General features: G+C 43.8%; 1 protein-coding gene across 8 annotated transcripts; it reads right to left on the reverse strand.

Annotated features, from left to right (window-relative positions):
• Positions 1-3,729: 3,729 nt before the first annotated feature.
• Positions 3,730-17,675, reverse strand: LOC141555781 (ectonucleoside triphosphate diphosphohydrolase 8-like). 8 transcript variants are annotated; one of them, XM_074288997.1, is made up of 12 exons: positions 17,389-17,663; positions 16,841-16,911; positions 13,992-14,078; positions 13,750-13,895; positions 13,140-13,257; positions 12,769-12,919; positions 11,991-12,150; positions 11,575-11,808; positions 9,880-10,155; positions 8,463-8,573; positions 7,895-8,032; positions 3,730-4,422 (listed from the first exon to the last, which is right to left on the reverse strand). In XM_074288997.1, the coding sequence occupies exons 4-12, from the start codon at positions 13,867-13,869 to the stop codon at positions 4,243-4,245; spliced, it is 1,488 nt and encodes a 495-aa protein (XP_074145098.1). In that variant the 5' UTR covers positions 13,870-13,895; positions 13,992-14,078; positions 16,841-16,911; positions 17,389-17,663; the 3' UTR covers positions 3,730-4,242. The 8 variants fall into 8 exon arrangements, with proteins under 8 accessions (XP_074145098.1, XP_074145097.1, XP_074145096.1 ...); XM_074288996.1 differs by lacking the exon at positions 13,992-14,078 and adding an exon at positions 14,507-14,612; XM_074288995.1 differs by lacking the exon at positions 13,992-14,078 and adding an exon at positions 16,596-16,721.
• Between the last annotated feature and the right edge of the window lie 288 nt (positions 17,676-17,963).

The following is a 17,963-nucleotide window of genomic DNA, read 5'->3' on the forward strand; positions in this document are numbered from 1 at the left end:
GTTTTTTCTCATTTTTTTCCTTTTTAGTCTGATTTTTCTTTGGCAGCATGATAATTGTAAAAATATGTATAGAAGAATTGCACATGTTTAATATATATTGGATTTCTTGCCATCTGGGGAGGGGGTGGGAGGAAAGAGGGGGAAAATTTGGAACACAAGGTTTTGTGAGGGTCAATGTTGAAAAATTATCCATGCATATGTTTTGAAAATAAAAAGCTTTAATAAAAATAAACAAATACAGTTTTATTAGTAAAAAAAAAAAAAGAAAAAAAAGAAAAGAAAAAGAAAAATATTGCACTGAATCTAAAATAGGGAAACATTTAAAATTTTAACATTTAGGTTCAAAAAATCAATCTCATGAGCACAGTATGAGAGAGACATAGATAACAGTTTGTCTGGAAAGAATCTGGGATTTGGGGTGAACTTTAAGCTTATTGTAAGTCAATATTTTAGGTATCACCCAAAAAACTAGTGTGATTTGGGGCTTCATAGCTTATTGTATTAGATCAGTAAGTCTCCCTATATTCAGTACTTCAGACCGCATCTTAAGTACTGATAAGTTCTGGGTATGACAGTTTAGTAAATTCATTGATATATAGCAGAATATGAATGGAAGGGTAATAAAAATAATAAATACCATTTATCTAGCATTTTTAGGTTTATAAAATGCTTTTAATATAACATATAATATCTCATTTGATTCTCACAACTCTGTAATATAAATGCCATTATTATCCTCATTTTATACGTGAGGAAAACTGAAATTAAATGACCTATCCAGGAATCATGCTATTATATGTCTGCACAGGATTGAATTCAAGTCTTCCAGATTCCAAATCCAGTACTCTATCCACTCTAATCAGGATGATGAAAAGCCTTCTGTCTATGTCATGAGGATCAGGTTAAGGAAATGGGGTTACTTGGTCTAGACAAGAGCAGGGACGTGATAGTTCTGTTTAAGTATTTAAAGGGCTGTCATGTAAAAGAGGTGAATATTAGACTTGCTCTGATTGTTTTTTGGGGGGTATGGTTTAGACTATCAATCAATCAATAAACACTTATTAAGCACCTAAAACAGGCCAAGTGGTGTGCTAAATAGTTTGGCTGTTGAGGTCCCTTCCAACTTAAAAGTCTGTGATTCTGTGACCAGATGATCTTTAACATCCCTTGCAGTTCTAAATTGATGTTAATATGATCTATGTCCTTTCTGGTCTTTTTTTTTTTTTTTAACATATTCTCCCAAAATCTAGAGTCAGCATCAGACCATGTTTGACTCCCCCCATCTTGTTTGTCACAGACTCTTTATGAAGAATTCTTTGCTCCCAATTCAGATAACACCCAAGGACACCTATCTATTTCCTTTCTCTTCCTTGCTCCTAATTTGTCTCTCTGTTTTCCCTTCTCTTAATTGTCATGCATACCTCAGGCCACAAGAGGGTAGCACTGTCTAGGATAGTTTTCACTGGAGTCCAGTCCTATTGCTTTCTAACAGCCAAGTTTCCCAGTTCTTATTGAACACTGTCTGATTTTCATGGGGCATCAGTGGCTCGAAAAAATAAATGTATGTTCATTCCCATTTGGTGCATAGGGAGCTTAATTTCTATTGCACTAAGAGCTCTTCCTGGTCATACCCCAACAATATGAGAACCAAACTTTTTGGAAATCAGTGACTCTTAAGATCCACAGGTTTGATTGCTCTGCAGATAAAAGAGCACTAAGTAGAGGCAGAGAGGGAAATCAGGGCTCAAGGCATTCTTTCCTCAAGTATAAAATTAGGATAATGATGGTATTTACCTCACATGGTTATTGTGAGGATCAAATGAGATAATATATGTATAAAAGCATTTCATAAACTTAAATTTCTAGATAAATGCTATTTATTATTATTATTTTACTATATATTATATTATATATTTTATTATTTATTTATTATTATTATTATTTGGAAAACTCTTCTATTCACATTCTGCTATATATCAATGACCTTACTAAACTATTACAGCCAGAACTTAATATAGTACTTCAGATGTGAATTCTCCCCAGCCTTCTCAAGTGCCTTGAGAAAACAGTCTTGGTCTGCCAAGAGCAGATATAGAACCCACCAGCTTAGTCCCGCCCTATTCATTATGGGGTTGTTGTTTTGGTGGGAAGCAATGATATAAATCTCCAAGATTAAATATGGAAAGCCCTGGTGGAGAAGACTGGCTCTCATAGTTGGTGTTGAAAGTATCATAGGACTTATAAGCTGAGAGGGACCTTGAAGATTTAAGTCTAAACCTCCTATTTTATTAAGAAGGAAATTGTTGCTCGGATAAGTTAAGTGATTTGGCTAATGCCACACAATAAATGGGAAAACCTAGGTTTAAACTCCTGAGGATCATTTATATGTGGTTCTTAACCTGAAATCATGGGTTGAATTCAGTGGGTACATGAAATTGGGTAGGAAAAAAATCTTTATTTTAATATAATTAATATCCTTTATAATTCTATGTATTTCATTTCATGTATTTTAAAACATTTTTCTCTGAAGGTGCCCACAGGCTTTCCAGACAGCCAAAGGTGGCCCTTGACATAAAAAAGATGAAGTCCTTGATCTACATAGTCAGCCATCCGTAAAGATTCCTAGTTGCCCTCCAAAGGGTAGTCACCTTCTGCCTCCTCTCTACTGCATTCTTTAAACAGATGGCATCTTTTGGGGACAAGGAATCCCACTAAGATTCAGCACCCTAGTCAGAACATGAATTTTTTAGCAGAAGATAAATGAATCCATGCCACAATTTGTGCCACATTTCTGTGTTACTCAGGCACAGCTTCCAGTCCTATCACTGTACCTTTGAAACCACCTGGGCCTGAACAATGCCTCACTCCCCCTTGTTTTGGATGGTTGGAGCTCTGTGTGAATCATCAGAGATTACTCCCCCCCCCCTTCACTCTAACCTAACACTCCCCTTCCAAGTAGATACCAACAGCAAAACAGGGAAGGGGGACAGACTCGGAAGGATAGAGGAGAACACAAGAACAAGAGTTGGAGGCCCAAGGGACTTGAGGAGGATTTCAGAAATTAATGTGCTGGATGCTCTAAGGCTCTATGAATCATCGAGTTTCCAGTGGGAAGTAATAATTCCTTATTTTCTCTCCCCATGGCTTTGGTCTCCTCAACAAGGGAATATTTCTCATCTCCTTGTCTTAATCTCTTCTGATCCCCACCTTCCTCCATCTGCCCTCCCTTTTATCAGTTCTTCCCTTTTTTTTTTTTTACCCTTTCACCTTCCACTTCTGCCCTCCCTTCTGTTATCCTCCCCTTTTCCTTTTCTCTTCCCACTCCTCCTTTCCTATACAGTGAGATAAATTTCTATACTAAACAGTATGTATTTTATTCACACTTTGAGCCAAACCCAATGATTCAAACAAGGTTCATTCCCTTCCCTTCTTTTCTTCTACTGTAAAAGGTCTTTCATGTTCTGCCCTAGTCTCGGGCCAGTGCCCTGACCTGGGTAGTGGGTAGGTTAAGATGTTTGTGCTGGGAAGGGGAATGCTATGCAGAAGGTGTTCTCACCACCTTGGGAACTTCTGTGCCCTTGCCCATGACTGAAGGCACTCATGTGAGGGGGCGGTGATGGAAGGCCCAGCTTGCTGTGTGTGGGTCTTTAGTCAAGCAGTCAGTCCCATGAATCAGGCATCTGGCTTCCTTTCTCCTCCCCACAAAGCCCCTGCTTACACAGTTAGACATCTAGACTGGAACAATCCTATCTTTAATTCAGATTTCCAAATGGGGATCCTGAGCCCTCAATGTGCAGGTCTTTAGAGCATCATTCCACTGGACCCACACATGTGTTTACATGAGTATACAGTGTCTTAGGAAAGGTCTCCCCAGGGAAAGCCAGGTCTTGATTGCGTGGGAATCCCGTAATCTTTCTCCCCTAACCAAGATTCACGGTATAAATAGAACGGGAGGATGGTGAGGGGACCTTTGGGAACCAAGCAGTGACAACAATGGGATAAGCGAGGTATGAGAGAGAATGATAACTGGGCTGGAATGGTACACACAGGAGAGAGACACAGAACGTGGGAAACATGGGAAGTATCAGGGCACTCGTGGGCCACCTTCTTGCCCCCATCCAGTAGCCACCTTGGCCTCCAGGGCCAGGTGCCGAAAATGACCCTTTCTTGAGCCAGAGGCAGAAAGATAGGGACAGGGCAAATCCCTGAAGTTGGGCCTCTGCCCAGTCAGGGAGAGTTCCCTCAGAGAAAGACTGCCCGCAGCAGGACCAGCAGCAGCACCAGGATAAGCACGAGGAAAATGATGGAGGCAACCCAGGGTCCCTCCTTCTGGGTCCGAACCCTGGCAGGAGCCTCAACCGGAATGATGTTGGTCAGGTTCAGCATATATCCAAGGGTCCAGCCGATTTCTGTCTCTGAAGCCTGGCCAAGGAATAGAGGAATTAGAGTGGAGGCTGCGCCTGAGAACACCTATGCAGCCAGAGAAGGTAGAACCATATTCTCTTATCCTGAGCCCTAAAACTGTGTTTGGTTCAGAGGTATATTATTGCTAAGGGAATTCTCCGTGCCATTTAACTCAGACCAAGGCCAGGCAGAGACTGGAGGCTTGCCATTTCCTTCTGCAGCTTATTATGTTTTTAAACAAATAAGGAACAGAGGAAACAGAGTTAAGTGACTTGCAGGGTCACACAACTAATAAGTGTCTAAACTGGATTTGAATTCACAAAATAAGTTTCCTAACTCTAGATCCAGCACTCTCTACTGCATCACTTAGCTATTTTACATTGAAATAATACTTTGCAAAATTTCTCTGTCTCTCAATAACCTATGAGATTGGTGTACAAGTACGATTATCCTCATTTTACTGATAAAGGAAATGAGACTCAGAGAGGTCAAGTAATGGCTAGTTCAAGATCATAACAACTAGCAAAAGGAAGACCCAGGAGTCACATCCAGCTTCTCTGACTGCAAATCCAACAATCTTTTATTATTATTATTATTATTATTATTATTATTATTATTATTATTAAAGCTTTTATTTTTCAAAATATATACATGGATAATTCTTCAACATTAATCCTTGAAAACCTTATGTTCTAATTTCTCCCTTCTTCCACCCCCTCCCCTAAATGGCAAATAATCCAATATATGTTAAACATGGTAGAAATATATGTTAAATTCAATCTGTGAATACATATTTATACAATTATCTTGCTGCACAAGAAAAATCCATTCAAACCAGAAAAAATGAGAAAAAAATGCAATTAAACAACAATAAAAAGAGTGAAAATGCTATGTTCAATAATCTTTTCATTGCAGAATAAGAATGCATTTTGAGAGAGAACAGTTAAGACATAAGCCAAATTGGGGTCATTTCAAAATTCTTCTTTTTTTTTCTCTTTTTTTATTAATTTTATAATTATAATTTTTGACAGTATATATGCATGAGTAATTTTTTATAACATTATCCCTTGTATTCATTTTTCCAGATTTTCCCCTCCCTCCCTTTACTCCCTCCCCTAGATGACAGGCAATCCCATACATTTTACATGTGTTACAGTATAACCTAGATATAATATATGTGTGTAAATCCAATTTTCTTGTTGCACGTTAAGTATTGGATTCTGACGTTAAGTATTGGATTCCGACATTTCAAAATTCTAAGGAATCCCCGAAATCATCTAGTTCACCCCCCCTATCTAAATTAGAGTGAATTAAATATGTATAGAAGAATTGCACATGCTTAACATATATTGGATTATTTGCCAGCTAGGGGAGTGGGGAGAAGGGAGGGAAAAAAATTGGAACACATGGTTTTGCAAGAGTGAATATTGAAAATTATCTATGCATATGTTTTGAAAATGAAAAGCATTAATTTTTAAAAGGAAAAAAAAGAGAATTAAAGAGAATCTCTCACCTAAAGAAAGCTATGGAATTTGGAACACAAGAACCTGGACTCAAATCCTTACTCTGTGATCTATGACCTCTGTAGGAAGACACTTCTCATGTGTGAGCTTTCATTTCCTCATCAAATGATGATAGTGGACAAGATAACCTTTCAAGTACCTTCCAGTTCTAAATATAGGATCTCTGGACTCAGGGAACCCCTAGCTCCTCCTAGTTAACCAGAAAGTCTCACTTCCCTTCTTCTTCTCTGTGGATCAGAGTCCTGTGTCCTCCCACTAGACAGCTGTTCCTATGTTTCCTGTTTGTTTTTTGTTGCTTTTTGGTTTCCTAGGAAAAGTTCCTTACAAGAAAACTTTAACTTCGTCTCTGTTAAATCCAAAGTGAAAGGTTGTTTGCACATTTTGCTTGAGGTCATAAGGGGAAAGGCAGAGACTTGGGCAGAAATGAAAGAGAAGGCAGGAGAAACAAGAGATTTTACAGGATTTGACTTCAGATATCAGTGCCCTTCTCATTCTCTTGGTATTCCCTAAAGCCTCCTTGAAAGCCCTTCTCTTCAGGAAGAATGTGTGGATTTCCCTCCTGTTGCCTCCCCAAACCTGGGTTTTCTCCAGCCTCAGCTTCCTGCCTAACACTCCCTTGTTGCAGACCTGTGCCAATCAACTTGACATAGGCAGGAAGAGGCCAGGAGTGGAGGAAATGAAGCGGGGAGAATGGTACTAAGTGTATTTTCCATACACTTAATCCCCAAATAACCCATAACAAACTGCAGTTCCCATGGATTTGATGGTCTTCTTCATGCTGATGTTTCTCAAATTTGCTTATCATCTCAATGTTCACCTCATATCTCTAACTGCTCACTGGACATCTCAAATTGAATATCCATAGATATTTTAAATTCAATGTGTCCAAAACAGAATTCATTGCCTTTTCCTGTAAATTTTCCCTTCTCCCTAACTTCCCTCTAATACAGAGGGTACCACCATCCTTCCAATTACCTAAGCTCCCCACATAAGTGTCATTCTTGACTTTTTACTCTCTCTCCCTTCCCAATAACCCATCTATTGCCACAACCTTAATATCATCTCTCACATACATGTCCTTCTCTTTTCTAACCCCTACCACCTTGGAACACTTAAGAATGGACTATTGCTTGCCTTATCATAAGTCTTTCCCAACCTCAGGTCATCTTCCACTCAGCTGTCAAAGAGATTTTCTTAAAATGCTGATATGACTACATTATTCCCGATTCTAGGAGCTCCAGATGCCTTCCGTGGCAAACATAAAATCCTCTGTTTAGCATTCAAAATCCTTTCTAACCTGCCCTCCCTCCCTCACCTGTACGGCCTCCTCACACCTCATCCTCTGCCCCTCTTATGTGACCCAGAGACACTGGTTTTCTTACTGTTTCTCAAACAAGTCTCTCCATTTCCTGACTCGGAACATCTTCACTAACTATCCCCCATGCCCAGAATACTTTCTCCTCATCTCTGCCTCCTGGCTTCCTTGAAGTCTTAACTAAAATATCATTTTCTAGAGGAAGCTTTTCCCAATCTTTAATGCTAATGCCTTTCTTCTGCTGATTTTTTCCCCCAATGTGTATATTGGAAATACATACCAAATAATATATGTAGCTTGTTGTCTCCCCCATTAGATGGTGAGTTCCTTGAGATTAAGGATCATCTTTTGCTTCTCCCTCCCCCCCCCATATTCTCAGTGATTAGCATAGTGAGGGCTTAATAAATGTTTATTGATTTATTTTCAGATCACACAGAAGGCCAATTACTAGCAAAAAATAGAAATAGTCTATTTTGTGTGGAGAGGGGAGTAACTTCAGGGTTCAGACCAATATTGCATTTGCTCTCCTAGGTAAGGAACTTAAAAGGGAGCAATCAAGAGAACTGAGAGTTCAGGGTTCTAGCCCCTTAACACATAGTGTAGGAGGTCATCCTTCCAACTGTCCCTTCCCATACCAGAGACCCAAACTCACTTTCTGTTGGAACCTGATGGAGGTCCAGCTCTTCTCGGAAAACTTGTAGCCTTCCAGGAGGAGTATGAGGATATAATTGGCATTAGCACAGTAATCTTGTAGCCATTGCTCCTTGTGTTTTGGATAACTGTCAGTCACCTGAAGATGAGTGGACAGGGCCATCTGAGAGCTTGTCCTGAGGTGGGGAGGAGACTGTTGCCTCTCCCTTCCATGGACAAGCATGCCCCAGGCTTGGCTGGTAGAAAGAATACAGGCTGTCGGACAAGTTGGGGGCCCTGGTGCTAGTGGTTCTGCTCTGTCTAAGGACTGTCCAGATTCTAAATTTGGGCTGTTCATAATCAGACAGTACCACCTCCCCTTATATTATGCGACAAGAATGAGAGACTTCAAATTCATCTAACAGCTGACAAGGACTCCCCAGGTATCTAAATCTGACTTCTGATTTCTGGCCTCTGGCTACTGGGGATCAGTACCCACCCAGCAGCCCCCCTCTACCCACACAAATCAGCGTGGTTCCCCAGGAATTCCCAGGAGCCTGGATCCCACCCTCATTTATTTTTGAGCTTACATCTTTCCAACTCCGGTGGCAGTACTGTTCAATGATGTTCTTGACCTCTGACAGAGATTGCCCTGAAGTGATGTTGAGGAAATTAAAGGTATAGAAGAAGGCAGAGAAAGCCTGTAGGACAAAAATCAGAGGATGGGGTATCAGCAAGGCCAGGAAAAACCAAGAGCTTACCCAAATGGAAGCAGTGAGTCAGTAGGGGTTCCCTCCTTGGGAATGCTCCTGATATAACATTAGTGGCTCCCTATAATCCAGAGTCAAATTCAAATTCTTCCGCCCTGGCATTCAAAGCCTTTGCAGTCTTTTCTAATTTTTCTCCCCCTCCTTTCCTTCTCTCTGTGTCCCTCTCTCATGCTCCTCCCCTTTATATTTATTAATCACAGCCTGGCCTGTGGTCCTGCCTCTGTGAGCTCATGCCTTTCCCACTCCATGGAATGTTCTTTCTCTACCACCAGCATCTCTCACTTGCTTACATTTCTTTTTTTTTTCTGAGATAATTGGGGTTAAGTGACTTGCCCAGGGTCACACAGCCAGGAAGTGTTAAGTGTCTGAGACCAGATTTGAACTCCAGTCCTCCTGAATTCAGGGCTGGTGCTCTAACCACTTCACTATCTAGCTACCCCAACCTGCTTACATTCTTATCTAATCAATGAAATTGCTTAACACAACACTGGCACATAGTAAGTGGAGAAAGCTTGTGGATTGATCTCATATAGCTCTTTGCTTTTTTACATTCTAATGCATTTATTACATAAAATTAATAATAAAATAATAAACAAAATTATCTTATAAAATTAACAACACCTCATTTGGAAGGAAACTTCCTCTAACAATGCAGGTCAACACCATCTCCACCTGAGGCATCAAGAGATCATGACTTATCCAGGGTCTCTTAGCCAGGATATAACAAAGAAAAGACTTGAAGCCAGTCTTTCAGACTCCTAAACAGCTCTCTATTCATCATACTGTCTCTCAGTAGAAATATTGTCTTATTTTTTTTTTAACCAAAGAGGAAGCTAAGGTTTGGAAAGATCACTGATTTACTCATGATCCCCCTTTAGGTATATGCCTGAGTAGGGACTGGAAGCTAGACCTCCTGACTCCCAAGTCTGGCATTTATTGCACCACACAGCTTCTCATTGTACATTAATGTCATTCATGTGCATGGCTTGGCTCTGTCTCATCACTGGTCTAGAAATAGATAATCTATGTATGTAAATAAAACCTTGTATTTTTCTCAGTATCTAGCACACTACTCTGCACCCAGCAGGAGCTAGATAAATGCTTGCTGCACTACCCCAGCCTGAGAGTTGGCCTGGGAAAGGCAGCCTTGCGTGGTTGTCCCCGGAGACCTCAGCCAGCTGACATTCTTCCCCTGGCCCCAGATCATCACCCCTGCTTCCCAAGGACCCTGACTTACAAAGAACTGACCGCTCACGTTGGGCTGGTAGGTGCCATTGAAGGCACAGGGAAGATAGGGACCACAGGTAGTAAAATTGAATATGGCTCTGATGGCTTGCTGGCACTTGGTGACATTGCCTGTGCCCATCAATGTCATCTCCTGGTTCAAGTCGAAGCCACTTGGCTGCAGGTAGGATGTACAGGGGCTATCATAGATAGACTGGGCCATCACACTCTTCTGAAAGCCCTTGTGGTAACAGGGATGCTCGATCTGGCCAGGGGTATTCTGCAACTTCTTGAGGACATGGAGAATAATAAAAGTGTAACTTTAAAAAAAATTTTTTTAATAAAAATAAAATGAAAAAAGAGTGTAGCTTCATCAAGTGTCAAGGTGGGGCAAGGGAATACCCAAAGATGCCAGTTCAATCCCCTCATCTCTCCCTATCTCCTTGAAGGAAGCAAACTCCATCCTTAAGAGTATACATCTCATGAGCTCCATCACTGATGGCTACCCAGTGGCCAGATGCCCTGTGTCGGCTCTAGCCTTCCTCAGCAGGCATCTCTCAACTGACACTCAGCCAGAAATCTCATATCCCCTTGTTTCCAGGTCCTATTTCTGCTTCTACTCATGCACTATTCTTTCAAGTCCTGCTAAAACCTCACTTCCTCCAAACTGACTCTTTTCGCTGCATCAAAGTCCAATATTCTGACCTATGTTGTTCATCGTTTTCCTCCTATAGGTGTTACATTCCTCCTCCCCCTTTCCCTACCCCAGACCCTCAGCTATCCAAGTGAAGACCCCAGGTATGCTTTCCTCTGTCTCATAGACTAATAATGGGACTGAAAGGGACTTTAGAGACCAACAAAGTCAACCCTCTGACTACAAATAAAGGAACTGAGATGCAGAGAAGTCACACAGCTAATAAGAGCAGAAACATGTTCCGAAATGAGATCCTCTTACTCTAAATTCATTACACCTTACTGTCTCTTTTAAGACTTTTAGATCTCAAGGAATCTGCTCCTTTTCTGTCTTCTCTTTTTTGTTATTGTACAGTCATATGTAAGCTCTTCATGACCCCTTCTGGGGGTTTTCTTGGCAGCGATTCTGCAGTGGTTTGCCACTTCTTTCTCCAGCTCATTTTACAAATGAGGAAACTGAGGCAAACAAGGTAATATGACTTGTGTAAGATCAGACAGCTAGTAAATATAATGATCTGAGCCCATAAAGATGACTCTTCCTACTCCAGGCCTTGAATTCTATACCACATGACTACCCCAGTCTCCTTATAGAGCAGAGATACAACTTATTCTTTTTCATTCTGGATGTGGTCCTCTGTCTCTCCTAGATTGTGAACTTTCTAAGGGCAGGGAGGGTACCTTACATAGTTCTTGTGAAAGAACTAGAGGAGGCATTTAATATTTATTGATGTTGAATTGATCCCCCTGAAGCAGGGCAGGATTACCCAGGATTATCAAGAAGGACTCCTTTAGTACTTCAGGAATTTGGGGTTGGGGGAGATAGAAGGATGGGTCATAGCTATGCAAATTTTTTCTTAGGACCTTGTGTATATTCACCAAACTAAAAAATGTTGTTCCCACCCCCTGTGAATAAATCCTATGATACCCCTGCCAGAATCCCCTATCTCCCCTTATGCAATGTTCCAGCAATGTGCACCACCATCTCCTCCATGCCCAAATTCTTCAGGGTGCTCACCTGGCTTATCTTCATGATCACTTGCTTCAGTGCCTGGGCCTGCCCATAGCATAGGTAGCTATGTGTATAGATGGAGTAGTTGAAGCCATACAGACGGAAATGGGAGGCAGTGGTTGGGTCTTCGATGGACTCACCGGGGAAGAAGCTGATCTGGGTTGAAGCCCCTCCTAGGTCCAGGGCCCCAAGCATCTTGGTTGAGGGTGGGTGGATCCAGCCTCCATTCTTTATTGAATACTGTCCATACAGAGGCAATATTAAAACAAGCCCTATGTGGTCTGGGGAAATCAAGGGCTCTAAAGGGAGGGAGTAGATAGGGAGTATTATTTGAGGAGCTAGATGGGATACAAGAAAGACCAGGGCCAGGATAGCAGGCAGGGAGATCAGAGCCTTCAGAGAGATCAGGGAGTGGGAAGAACCTTGGTGAAGGTATCCAGGAGATAATTGATGGTGATCCAACCATATGCTCCCTCCTCAGCACCAGAGATGATCCGAGCTCCTCGGAAATCCATGGGGTACTGCTGGATGGTTTTAGCCACCTCAGCCAGAACCCAATCAGCAGCTTTTGGGTTCTGCAGGCTAAAGGAAAGTTCAAAAGTCAATTTCCCTCTCCTCCTCTACTCCACTCCGATACTCAAGATCTGTCAGGTAGGGGACCAGAAAAGGTAAAGGAGAAAGAAATTTTCCAGAGAGACAGGGAGGGAAGAGTCCCAGAGTAAGTAGGGATGGGAATTCTCAGAACAAGAGAGATCAGGTACATTTCAAAGACTTGGAAGGGATCTCAGAGATGATTTGGTTCAGTTCATCTATTTGTCTATGGCCACTCAAAGAAGTAGCAGAGCTGAAGCAGGGAAGCAGAAAGTAGAGTTAGGGCTCATAAGTTGGGTGGTGGTAGTAGAAGTAGCCGGGTAGAAGGTGCTGGGAGCTGGGAATCATAAATCCAGAGTTGGAAGGGATCTCAGAGGTCAACTACTCCAACCCTCTCATTTTACACATGAGGAGCCCAAGGTTAGGGTCACTTGTCCAAGGTTATCCACATAGTGTCAGTGGCAAGATTTGCACCGAGCACTCTTTCCATTAGATCACCAAAATTATTCCTTCTGTTCATTCCCCTTTTCTGCCTAAGGGGTGGGAAGGCTCGAGAAGGAGTGCCGGAAGGGTGGGATCGGGAGTGGTATCCCTGGGAGGAGCTAGTACCTGAGGATTCTCATGCCCGCTGTCGCACCCAAGTACACCGGTGTCTGGGCCAGTTGTGCGGCTGGGATCAACTTCACCGCTTCGTCTAAACATGACCGCAGGGAACTTCCCGCCGCCTCTGGGTTGCGAGCATAGCTGGAGATGCCGTCGCCTGCAGGCGGAGTCATGTGGGTGCCCGGGCAGATGTGCGCGAGCTCAGGTGGGGCGGGGAGTGAATGGGAGCAGGGGCAGGGAAGGATCGGAGAGTCTTCGGCCCGCGGAGGGATCCCCAGGGGCAGAGTGAGCAGAGACCCATGGGCATTGCAGGGAAGGGTAGGGGCGGACCCAGTGGGGTGCCAAGTCCACATTGCCTCTCCCGCCCTCGGACAGACCCTCCACATCACACGTCATGGTCTGGCTGACCACGCCTGTGTCGTTCTCCTTGTCCGACGGCCACTGGTATACGAAGAGGGATGTGTGCGAGGAACCAGCATCAAACACGAGACCGAACTGAGGGATGAGTAGGTGGGGGGAGGCGGTTTGGGAAGGTCCCAAATGGTAAGTTTGAGGTCAGAAGTTTGGGAAAGTAATAAGGAGAGAGGGTCAAGAAGGGAAATTTTGGGAAGCTTACGGAAGGGATGGGGATATCAAAGAAGGAAGACTGGTTTTAGGAAAGGAAAGATTTGAGGGGCTCAGAAAAAGTGAGGAGGCTGATGAAACTGAAGTTTAGGGAGAAAGGGGTTTGGAGATGCAGAAAGAAGAGGAAATGGGGATCAGGGAAGGATATCAGGATATAGAGTTTAGGGGCTCAGAAAGGAAAAATTCGGTCTCACAGGAAATGTGGATAATGAAGGAAAAAAAGGAAGGACTTTAGGGTTCAGGAAAGGAAATTTTTTGTTAATTTTGAGGGGTTAAGGGTAAAGAAGGAAAGATCTAGGAGCCTTGGGGATGGCAGGAGATGAGATAGACAAGAGGTTAGGGAGGTCTGTGGGATGCAATCACCTTGGTTCCTGGAGGAAGGGTGGTGGTAGTGGCTAGGAAGGTCAGCACCAGGGTAATAACTGTGCAGACAGTCAGGCCCAATGTAATGGAGACCACACAGCGCTTCATATCCAGCCCCATTGGCTCAGCAGCTATAGATTCTGGAGCTGTAGGGAGGAGCCAGTGAGTCTAGACTGCCACCCAGCCTATGGAATCCCATCTGACTCATTCTACACAGACCCCATCTCCCTAGACCCACTGACCAATTCTTCCTTCTTCAGCTCCCACTCCAGAAAAATCTCATCTTGCTGCCTCAGCATTTTCCTTCCCTCTATACCAGGCAAATGTTTCTGGTGAATGAAGGAGGCCCTTTTGTCAGGGATGCCCAAGACCTGATCCTCCTTCCCATAACCAACACCTCCTTTCCTTTCCCCTGAGCCATTAGCACAGGATGCCATATGACAAACATTCAGATCACACAAAACACAGCCATTCCCAAAGCAGGGGAGAAGGCTTTGCCTTAAACCATCAATAATCTCTTGTCTGGGTGTAGGCTGCCTGGCAATTATAGCCTGACACAAAACAAAGACATCAGCCTACCTGAGCCTTTCATCCTAGTCTATTCAACTCTCAGGCACAACCATTGTCAGCATCTAGACTAGTCAGAGAGGAAACTCCCGACCACTCTGGGGGGCCCAAAGTGAAGAAGTCCTGGGAAAATGACTATTTCACAAACAAATTCCACAGCTATTCAATTCAATAAATATTTATCAACTACCTTTTGGTGCCCAATGCCCCCCAAAGGTGGGACTATGATCCCACTTGGGCACGGGGGGGGGACCAGAGCTCAGGAAGTGGGGGGCTTGGCCTGGGTCTTGGTAGGTCTGCAAGGTGAAGCATAAAGTTAAACTTCCTGCCTCTTTCTCAGGCCTCTTGGTGAGTCAAAGTATAGCATGACATGCTTAACTCTTGTGTCCCAGGGGAGGAACTCATACACACCACCCATACACACCACCCATCCTGTCCATCAGCCTTTGCTAAAACCAGTCTTTTCACAGAGAACTTTGGAAGTCAGAGGAAATTTAAGAAGAGGAATAGGGAGTTAGAGGGATGATGGCTCCATTCCCAGCTCCATGGGTGTCATGATCAGTCTTGCCAATAACCTCAGTAAAAGACATTTTATTTTCTTATGGGAAGTTTCTTTTTCAGCTGGAAAAGATGTAATCATTTAAAGGAAATGCACCTAGTGTTCCCTCCTAGTTCAAGAAGTACAGCCCCTTTCCCTGACATCGAAGTACTTAGTACTCAAGCATGAGAATTCTGGCCAAAAACAGGAGAAACCAGGCTAATGGCCTTCAGAACACACCCCATCCATAAAATGTAGCTAGAAAAGAGATTGGACAGGTGATTTCATTGGAACAGGGAAGTCCCAGGTGGTTGGCACCTTCTCTCCAACTTATAATTTAGAGAGCTGCCTTACTCACTGAGAGGATGTGATAAGCAGCCAAGGTGGACTTGATCCTAGAACTTCCTACCCTCGTGGTCAGTCTTTTATTGACTGTTACAAAGCACACTCAAGGTAAGACAGATAAGAATGAAGTTTGGTTCTGGTTTTTCTATTGTGATGGATGGAATTGACCATTAAATTTGGTCTTTATAAGGTTCCAGGAAAGATCCATAGAGGATCTTTGTATTTGAGAAGCCTGAAGAATCCACCTCCCCACTCCTTTTTGAACATATCCTGCCTGCCTCATCTAGTCACTTCCTATTGGCCCAGATGCGGCAGAGAAAGGGGCAACCTACGCCTTAAGCCAAGCTAATTTTCAGTCTCTAGCAATGCTCTGAACTGGCCATGTCCCATTCTGCTTTTCAAAATAGAGTTTTCACTGGAATTTAAATGCAATTAGCACCCACCTTGATCCAAGGCAATAGAATTCAAATCATACTGAAGCCATAAATAGGAATAAGGGGCAGTCAGTCTTTAGGGATACACTGATGCCCAGTTTCACCTAGTTACATGCATGTAGTTGTGAGACTAGTATTAGACAGATGAACTTGGCAACTTCTCAATCAACTTAAGTCTAGAAGGAGATGGACCATCATCCTATTCTCCTTTCCATTCTTTAGCCCTCCCAGACTTGGATGGGAAATTAATTTCATCCTCCCCTTCTCCAGTCCCCATCAGTTGTACTCTGGATTTCTATTTTTGTATCTGCCATGAACCATCTTTCAATAGATTCTGAAGCAGAGCCTCAAAGAGGCTAGTCAGATGGGGTCCTCAAGCTGTCCATCTCCATTCAGTGTTTGAGAAAATGGGGAGACAGTAAGAAGCATTTCCCTACCCCACTGCTCCAAGGAACTCCCAGAGACCATTTGGAAGCACAAGTATAAGACCCTCAACTCAAGGATTTTAACAAGTGAAGAGATACAGGGCTGAGGATGAGTAGAGCTGATTCTCTAGGGTAGGAAGAAACAGAGGGGCTAGAAGGTTTTCTTTATCTTCCCAGAGACACCACATGGGACTCTGCATCTTTTCGAAGTTCTTTCATTTTCACTCCCTCCCCCTCAACTTTTCCCCATGGACATATTCCTGAACTATAGGCTTTTCCTCAATATACTTCCATGGTCCAGCCTGTCCATGTGCTGCTCAGCTCCTTCTGACTCTTCCTTCCCTCTTTCTTCCACAATCCCTTCTCCAGTTTTCTTTGTCTTTTTTCTTCTCCCAGTTTCTCCAACACTGCTTCCCCATGGGGTGTATGATACAGAAGCTCCCTCTTTACCATTCCAAGTCCCACCACCCTTCATACCATGCCCTGAGGAAAGTAGATGGTATAAAATGAAGAGCCATAGGCTAAGGGTCAGGGCACCTGAATTCTAGTCCTGGATCTGCCAAGGACTGATTTTTGCATTTCCTGTGCATCTCTTTAATATCCCTGGGAGACAATCTTGGTGCATTTCTCCAAGCATACATTCATGGTATATGTCCAAGAGTGCTGGATTTGTAATAAAGAACATAGACATGAATTTTAGCTTTGCCATTTACTATCTGTGTGAAATTAGACAGATCATGCCAGATCAATTGTCTTCTTGAAAATGGGCACGGAGAACTTACCTGAGGCGACCAAATGGGAAAAACGTTGCTATGGTGAGGATCCAGATCCTTTGATTTTTGGAGTAATGCAACTGTAAGGATAATGGGAATTTTATGCAGAAGAGGTGGAAGTTAGGAAAGAGAAGAAACCTAACGGTGTGGGAAAGGAGGTGGAAGGGAGGAAGAAAGGACCTGAGGCACGTGGTGATAGTTGGGAACCTGGAATCCTGGGTTCTTCGCATGCTGGAGCCCCTCCGTTTTTATTCTTCTCTGTTCCTGGGAGAAGGGGCGCGGGGGTAGGGATAGAGGATCACTAACTTCTCTGAAGGGGCCCAAACCAACCTTCTCAAAACCACGGTATCTTGCCTTCCCCTCTCTTCCCGTATCCAGGCTAGGCTCCAGACTCAGGTACTTGCAAGATTACCTGACGACTCGAGAAGCCGGAACCAGAGCAGAAATCTCCCGGACTTAAATTGTGGGTGTAGTCCAGAGTGGGGTACCCGGCCTTAGGCAGGTCTGTGTCCCCTCCCCCGGTAACCCTACTTCGTCTACCCTGTCTGTATCCCTACCGAGACAAGAAGTCAGAGGACAGCTCCTGAAGCCCAGCAAAGCTGAGCGCGGGAAGACGGAAGATCCGAGATGCGAGCAGATTCCGACTGCCTCGGAGTCCAGTTCCCCCGGTGCTAGCGTCGCCCCAGGCTCTCCTCATCGAAGGGCTCGGGAATCCCGGTCCCTGCAGGGTCTGGGCTTGGGTGGGTGCTGTCCGCTGCCCCGGAGGTCCCTGGGTGAGTGCTGGAGGTTTTTGGGCGACTTTCCAGAAGGCGGCACCAGCTGGAGGCCCCCTTCCCCTACCCCTCCCGAGCTTGAGCCCGCCCTTCCTGCCCCTCCTCCCTACCCCCTCAAGGCTGGGGACGACGGTAGTGGTGAGAACCCCTGGGCCAAACCTGCGAGATCTTATAATAGCGATTTTCATTCGTGCAACTATATTTATTAAATGTCTACAATGAACAAAACACTGGACCTGGTTCTGGGGGGGAGGGGGAGATATGATGTGGATATGATAAAGTCTCCGCCTTCATGAAGCTCACGGTCTAGCGAGGAGCCTGGACCCAAATAGCCATAACGCCCAGTCACGCTAGGATAA

This window comes from Sminthopsis crassicaudata, chromosome 2, assembly GCF_048593235.1.
Source record: "Sminthopsis crassicaudata isolate SCR6 chromosome 2, ASM4859323v1, whole genome shotgun sequence".
Lineage (NCBI taxonomy): Eukaryota > Metazoa > Chordata > Mammalia > Dasyuromorphia > Dasyuridae > Sminthopsis > Sminthopsis crassicaudata.

Excerpts from the sequence above, each read along its gene's own strand:
- LOC141555781 (XM_074288994.1), bottom strand. The coding sequence starts at position 13,869 with ATGGGGCTGGATATGAAGCGCTGTGTGGTCTCCATTACATTGGGCCTG. Across the intron at positions 11,809-11,990 it reads TCCTGGATACCTTCACCAAG|TATTCAATAAAGAATGGAGG; the intron begins GTTCTTCCCACT and ends CTGTATGGACAG. Across the intron at positions 4,423-7,894 it reads CCATCAGGTTCCAACAGAAA|GCTTCAGAGACAGAAATCGG; the intron begins GTGAGTTTGGGT and ends TTCCTTGGCCAG.